Source organism: Paramormyrops kingsleyae, chromosome 10 (assembly GCF_048594095.1).
Source record: "Paramormyrops kingsleyae isolate MSU_618 chromosome 10, PKINGS_0.4, whole genome shotgun sequence".
NCBI classification, from domain to species: Eukaryota; Metazoa; Chordata; class Actinopteri; order Osteoglossiformes; family Mormyridae; genus Paramormyrops; species Paramormyrops kingsleyae.
Window position 1 is genome coordinate 7,282,594 of NC_132806.1, and position 7,770 is coordinate 7,290,363.

Consider the following 7,770-nt stretch of genomic DNA (forward strand, 5'->3'; position numbering starts at 1 on the left):
GCTGTACACTTTATGGCAATAGCAGTCATAAAGCCATAAATATTGATTTTTGCCCACTGAAATTGTGGAACAGACTCATAAAGGGTGTGATTCTTTGCAGAATGACAGAGTAGACTGCAAAGGGGCATGAGACTTGGCAGGGGCTCTGGGACGGCTGTCTCATTTCTATGTTATCTTGACGCTGTACGTCACCATTGCCATGTTTACCCATTACCGATCGATGCTGTAGCACAGATGACTCTGTTTGCCCGTAACTCCCCGCCCCCAACCCAAAAAGAAACCAGCAAACCATGAACAGCGTTATCAGCAAAGCCAAAGCACAGCTATCAAAGGGCATCCACGAGTCTTTTTGTGTGGGCTGTAGCTACCGAGGAGGTTTACTGGGTTTCCTTACTGTTTGACTGTGCGGAGGCTTGAGCGAGAGGATAATGTGCTGCACAGGGAAGTGTGCCCGGCTGGTGGGCCTCATATTGCTGCCTTCGGCATTTGCCTGCATGATCGCTAACCTGCTTCTCTTCTTCCCCAATGGGGACAGTCTGGAAAACAGCAACATCTCTCTACAAGTGTGGCTCATGGGCGGCTTGATTGGAGGAGGACTCTTTGTGAGTACTGACACCAGTGCTACTTCAGTGAGCGGTACTGGGGTTCGGGAGCTGGGTCAGGAGGGGCTGGTGAAACGTTAAAACAGACTGAACCAACTGAATTTTAATTAATGTAAATTTAATTTAAAAGTACATTTCATTTAAATTTAAAGTACATTTCCCAAAGAGTATGACACACAAATTGCATAGTTTGCCATTGTTGTTTGGCTTCCTGGCACGGTGTAAGAGAATGATGACTGAAGGGGGACTGGACAGGTTCTGGCTTGCAGGACTTGAAAGCTAGTTGATCAGCTATGGGCCAAATATATGACAGACATGTTTTTTTGTTAGAAAAATCCTCTGACTCCCTACCCATGCTGTGGGTTGGGATATATTATCACTAAACTTGAAATAGGTAACTATGGTAGTGAAAGACGAGACCTTCTTTTATAACAAACAGCAGAGAAGCCTATGTATTATTCACATCTTTTCTGTATGTTAAGTTCAGGAGCACAAACGTTTAATTTACATTGAACTTCCTCCTTGATCTTTGACAGCTCAAATATATACGGAAGGTACTTTGTTCACTGTTGCGACAGCTTCTGGCTTCAAGAACTCCGGGTGGGGCCGGCCCCCCGTTCTCAGATGTCGGTTTAATTGTCAGAAGTGGTTTGTGCCCTTGTAGAACACAACAAACTGGTGTGTGGTGCATGCATTGCTTACAATACTGGTTCACTGGTAATAAAGCTATATCACATTCCACTACTTTCATTGGGCTTATATTACAAAAGCAGATCACCTTAACAACCAAAACATGAACATGGATTATGTTAGTAACCATGGGATATATATTCAATTCCAAAACTGTAGCAATGCTGATATGTCTGCTTATTAGGCTCTGATGAAATAGCTTCATACTTAACAGGGCGTATTGCATGTTGAGGCTTTTGCCAGGCAGCAAACAGAACTTCAGAAGTAGCTGTGGACCAGTGATGGGTCTAACCTAATGCCTGTTACTGCTTAAACACCTATCAATTGTCCTTACTGTGCTGCAATAAACACAATCATGTAGACCTACATTTCTACATACAGTATGTTTTGCACCTCAACTCATATTCAAGGATGATGAACAGCATAAGGACTGACATCATAGTAGTGAACCCGACTCCCTTAATGAAATGGATGCCACCTGTTGGATTGGTGTATTGGTGACTTTGACAATGACTTTATGTTCACCAGAAAAGCTTTTTAATGAATGAATCCGCATACTGTATTTCCAACTGCTCTGTACACTTCCAAAATTTCTGGTTCCCTCTTAAGGGTTTATTGAAATATTTCAAGGGAGATGGTTGTGGCCAAATCTTTATAAAAGGTCCTCAATGACATAATTTGCCAAGCAGGTGGGAGGTCAATTGCATGGTCTGGGTTAAATTGTGTGTGGGACTGGAGTCCATAGCCCTGATATACCTTTATGTGAGTGATGTTACGCAGAATAATATTTCCTGCCTTGCACCATTCCAGTTTGATGCTCTGAGGACATGAAAGGATGGATGGGGGGATGGTATATTTTCAAAGGGGGCATGTTTTGTCATTTCTTCCCACCGGGGTTGGCATGCACAAACATCCATTATAATTCAAGTCCTGCATCAAGTGTATTTTCCTTGTTTGGTTCCTTATGAATATGGGCAAAGTGTATGAGTAGAAAATTCATTCCAGGGTTCAAAGTACAGTTTTATCACACCCTTTATCTAATCGGAGAATCCTTGTACAAACAGCTGGATCTGTGTGTGTACTTGTGTGTCCGTGTAGACAGAGACTGTATCAAAGCTCGCATCGGCACGCATGGCATCTTACCTCACCTGACACAATGAGGATATGTCAGTCTTTTAATGACTGAAAACACATTTCCAAGTCTTTCATAAAATGGGTGATGAGTGAATAAGCAAATACCCCTGGAGGGTTATTTGGGGAATGTGGGGAAATGTACAAGAGCCATGGAACTGATATGGTTATGGTCAGCAATTATAAGGAAAGGACACTTACACCCCAGGCAGGGCACGGGTCCTGCAGCACAGGGGAGCCTGATTAGAGGCAATCTCCCTCCTGCCCCACCCAGTCCTCCATGTTTTCTATTATTGAGAAAGGCTGAGAAATCATGAGAAACATACATACCTTTTACTTTCTCCCCAGTGTGGGGTTTAAGCTGGGCTGGGGTGGACAAATCCTATTATCAACCACTCAACATTCCTCACAGGTGGCTTCAGGGCCAACCGTGAGGAAACCATGACGACTGACTAGCTGCATGGTTATGGTTGGTGGTGGTCTGTGTGCAGTGGATCCCTGGTGGATTGCCATGCAAAAACCTTACAAAATACATCCATTAAATCCATTAAGGTATAGCACAAGATAAGAGATTTTCCCATAGGGCACTCATACACCCCATTCAACCTACCCCCTTTCAGTGCATTATGATGCAAATTCATGCTTGAATAAACCATATTCTGTTGTTTTAGGAGGATCTCCAGTGTAAGCTTCTGGTCTGCTAGGCTTATGGAATGTTTGTTTGTCTTGTTTATTGCTCAGATGCTGTGTCCCAGCTGCTCAGCTATCAGAGCTGGGGGAAAAGGTTGCTGTGGTAAAGGCTGCTGTCAAAACCGGTGTAGGGTGAGTCTACGGTCTGCATTACCAGCTTTGATAAAACTGACTTAAAAAGTGTCCGGTCTTCACCCTCCCCCCCCTGCTTGTTTAAGCTTTTAGGTCTATTAATGCAGCAAACACAGGGAAGCGACAGCAACATTATCAAATCTGAGTGTACAGATTAAAGAGGGGTATTGTGAATATTACTAGAATAAGTTAATACCATGTTACTGGCTTGTATTATTTCTGTTTTACTCTCACGTTCACATATAATACATTTGTTTATTTGGTGGAATGTCTTGTTGACTCTTGATTTAATACAGCATGTGATTTATAACAAAGCTGATAAAAGCTCACTGTTTACAAAAAGTTTGTGTTTACACAGACAGTCTATACTATAACAGTGTAAGGGGACCCAATATTTTATTATTGCACTGAACTGTGATGAAATGCATATGAGACAGTTTTAAACTGATTTAAACTATGAAAATTGTAATCATTATATAATCAGGATTATATCAGAAGAGGTTCGGGAAGGAAACTGCTGTGATAAATACATCCCCCTATGGGCCGGAGTGATATCTCTGTGACAGATGTAATCCTTGGTGTGGTTATCCTATGACAGCAGCCCTAGCATGTGTGTGTTCTCACCCATAGATGCTGAACTCTGTGTTCTGCTCGGCCTTTGGCTTGGCAGGAGCCGTATACTGTACCAGTGTCTCCTCAGCCGGCCTGGCCATTGGACCAAAGTGTAAGCTGGAGAACAACAAGTGGGAGTACCCCTTTGAGAACCTTCCCAAAAAGTAAACATGAATGACCGCTTTCTTACTCTAGCTGTAAAGCAGCTGCTTGTGGGAATTATTGTATTTGCCAATTGAAGTTACTCACTCAGAATGTTCCATGTGCAGTTCCTTCACTTCGGCTGCAGGTGGCAGACTTATGTCATCAATTTTTTGCCCACAAGTGTAGGAGGGTTAAACTGCTGACTCATGCATCTCTGGTCTGCTCTGCCATCGTTTGCCATAGGAGATGCTGGCAGTGATGCAATGCGATTGCACAACATTAGTGGTCTGACTTCAGTTGCTCCTTCCTGATACTAATCAGCTGCTCTTTCCCCTTTTCTTTTCTCTCACTTGACACTCCCCCCGCATTGTGCCCCACCCATTCTTCCACCATTGCCCTGCTATCTCTTCTTCCTGTGTCCTGTCTTGCCCCCTCCCCCATCAGTGAGAGTTATCTGACGAACAAGGAGCTGTGGACGCAGTGTGTGGAACCACAAAACATGGTGCTGTGGCACATTGTCCTCTTCTCCATCATGCTGTGTTTGGGCCTGTTGCAGCTAATCCTCTGTGGCATGCAGGTGATTAATGGCTGCATGGGGTGCCTCTGCGGAGACTGTCGCAGCAGCAAGGAGGTTGGTTTTGCAACTTAACTTCAACATAACCATAACCCCATTGCAGCAACTGGCATAGTTTACTTTATGCACAGTTCAGGCTTCAGCCACCGTGGGACTTATCTGTTACAACTTTACTACGTATTGAGTTTCCAGCTTAAGCCATTTAAAAGCAAATATTTGACTACTGAGTTTACAATAATGCAGACACTGATAATGAGGTCTCATTATGTTTGTGTCGGCGGAAATGATGTGATCCTACAGCTGAACACTGGCAGCTCTCTAGTATCAGCACTCCAGTCTGAATGTGGCACTTTTCTCACTTTCAGGATGATGAGGGACTCTGACAGGCCCAGGTGCGATAGAGGATACCCCATGTCCATACTGAAGAAGATTCAGCATCCTCATGGTTGTTTGATGTTGAGTTTTGGGTACCAACACGCTGTACATTAGTAAGCACTGTTGACCAGTAATTAACTCACTGAGGAAAAATGTTTTAACTATCTATGTATCTGTGCAGTCAGACATTATTGGTAACTTCCATTTCAACAAAATTACAACATTTATTGTTCCCTAACATTATATGTTCAGCAGCTGCCTTATCATTCTGTTCCCAAATGGCAGTTTTCAGGTGCATTTTATGTATAAGATTTTTATGTATCTTGTCAAAATTTCATTTTATGGTTGAGACCTGTAAGGTCAGCCTTAGTCCAGTGAGCTTTCGTTTTACATTCCAAAAAAAAAAACATTCAAAAGAACACCACAGTCTATTGGATTATCGATTGTGGTGTTTCTTCTTACATCATTGCATCTCTGAGCAGAAGTGTTTTTACCCACTTAGCAAAAATAAAACTAACCATGATGCATTTAACAGTTTAACAGCTTGTTCCATGTGCCTTCAGCATAAAGTCATGCCTGCGTGTGCTGCGATGTGAGTTCAGGGTGAGAGTCTCACTAATGCCGTGACTGTGTTTACACTGAGGCGAGGGTGACAGAGTTAGAGCTGTACTGACAACTTCCACTGCCTCATATTGCTCTAGGCAGCTGCTTCTCATGAAACAGAAGAATGGAGAGAAAAAAATGACAAAACAGAATGAATGTACAATGGGAGAGAGAGAATAGCAGGCAGAGAGAATGGAGGACAGTGATATAAAGGCTCCCCCCCCCCATCTGGCAGGCTCCACCCCATCACACTTGTGTTCCATAAAATTTGACCCTTACTGACCAAGAGTAATATATGCTGCTGTGAAAATTATTTTCAGCATTTTTGCGTGTTTTGACACTGAAAGGTCATCAACCAAAAACTGAGCATTACATAAAAGGGAATCTAAGTGAACTAATAGTAAAATGTTGATATTCTTTATTTAACAATGATGTTTCCTGGCATGAAAAAGAAGTTATTGATGCAATAACTGGAGTAACAGGTTTAGTGGAGGAGCGTAAAAAAATCCACGGGGCAAAACGTTACTTGAATGCCTTTTAATGGCTGTACACAGACAGACAAACGCCAGGCAGGGTAACCTCAGGGTAGTTCAGCTTTCAGTGTAATTTTACTCGTCTAAGTGAGGTTACTCTCATTGTGGGCAGCCCCTTGCTGAAAATTCCCAGCTTCTAAACAGAGCCATAGATTAGCGGCTATGACTTGAGTGGATGCTCCACTGGCTGCCATGTGATTACTGCATCACAGCAGCTGTGTCTCCTCTGGGCGTCCCGGAGGCTTCCCAGCAGCCCAGGGACAGATCGCTACCCCAGCCCATCTCACAACACGGCCATCACGTCACTGTCTGTAGCAATGACTGCATCCAAACTCGCCTCCCTCAGCACCGCCTACTCATTCATGGGTTCATATGAATGTGAAATGTGTGTTTCAGGTCCTGGCCACAGCATTTTAATAGGGATAGATTTCGACTTTGGCCAGGACTAAAACCTTTTTTTTTGTTTGTCAGTTCTTCAACCATACTAAAGCAGAACTAATATTCTGTCTCGTTGACTTCAGGCATGATTTCGCCCATAAATAACGACCCGCTACTGTCATGCATGAACATTTTTTTTTACTGTGGAATGAAGTGTTTTGTATAAACTTGATCCGTTTCAAGCAAAAGTGTTTTTCCCCACTGTATAGATCTCTTGTGGTTTTTGACAAACTTGGGATGAGGATTTAAGTAAGCAATACTTTCCACATTATAGCCACTAGTTATATTGCCCATTTGTCTAACTTTGTCGAGAGAGAGAGACCAGCAGATGTCTGTATACTGTTAAAGGTCTCTTTGCTACATCTGACACCTTGTTCTTGAGGACATTTTGGTAGCCTAACCTCTTATGGGAAGATTTTCTATTTTCTAAAACTGACCCATTTGCTTAGTATGGTTCTGATTGCAGGCTGTGATGCCCTGCAGTCTTAGAATTGACATTTAACCATTTCTAGACTGTTTTTAAGATAAATTCTTTAGTAATTCCTTTTAATCATGGCATGATGTGCCACTAGAATTTGTGAGCTCCCTCTGATGTCGATAACCAGAGTCAGTCACATTTATACTGGGTTAGGCCTGATCATTTACAAAGTATTCAGATGGCTGACCCTAATCATGCCTTAATACTGACAGAAGATACTTTTTCATACTACAGTTTCAAAATAAAAGCATTAGTCAGCAGCCATATGTCATGCAATTTTGACTAGATAATCCATCTGAAGCTAAGCAGGTTTGGACTTGGCTAGTACCTGGATGGGAGACTAGTTAGGAAAGCTGATCTGACACTGTGCTGTACTTCAAAGAAGATGGAAATTGCTTTGGGTGTCTTGAGAAGTGCTATGTAACATACATTCATTAAACAATAAGTGTTTAGGGATTTTGACAGCTGCTCCATTTTGATGTGAAAGATAGTAGTGTGACAGAGGGACGAGACCGCAGAAAATAAGATGGTGATGAGTGTCAGGGTGAGGAAAGAACAGATCTAGTTACACTTTTAGTCAGGAAACAGGACTGAACAATCCACAACAAAAACACTGGTCACCTGACTCAAGTTCCCTAGATGGCCAAACCAAGTGACCCCACCTGACACTGACTGTATAAAATACATTTGTATGAGGCCGTTGTCAGATGGCGGGATCTGGTGCCTCACTTTTCACTCACTCTCTGTGCTCCAGCAGCACCTTGCCAG

General features: G+C 42.7%; 1 protein-coding gene across 1 annotated transcript; it reads left to right on the forward strand.

The window, feature by feature from the left end:
• The first annotated feature begins 283 nt into the window (after positions 1-283).
• On the forward strand, positions 284-5,482 carry tm4sf5 (transmembrane 4 L six family member 5). Its single transcript, XM_023795722.2, has 5 exons — positions 284-602; positions 3,165-3,245; positions 3,876-4,021; positions 4,446-4,632; positions 4,941-5,482. Exons 1-5 carry the CDS (start codon positions 429-431, stop codon positions 4,956-4,958), a joined length of 606 nt encoding a protein of 201 aa, XP_023651490.1. The 5' UTR covers positions 284-428; the 3' UTR covers positions 4,959-5,482.
• The last annotated feature ends 2,288 nt before the right edge of the window (positions 5,483-7,770 follow it).

Excerpts from the sequence above, each read along its gene's own strand:
- tm4sf5 (XM_023795722.2), top strand. The coding sequence starts at position 429 with ATGTGCTGCACAGGGAAGTGTGCCCGGCTGGTGGGCCTCATATTGCTG. Across the intron at positions 3,246-3,875 it reads GCTGTCAAAACCGGTGTAGG|ATGCTGAACTCTGTGTTCTG; the intron begins GTGAGTCTACGG and ends TCTCACCCATAG. Across the intron at positions 4,022-4,445 it reads TTTGAGAACCTTCCCAAAAA|TGAGAGTTATCTGACGAACA; the intron begins GTAAACATGAAT and ends CTCCCCCATCAG.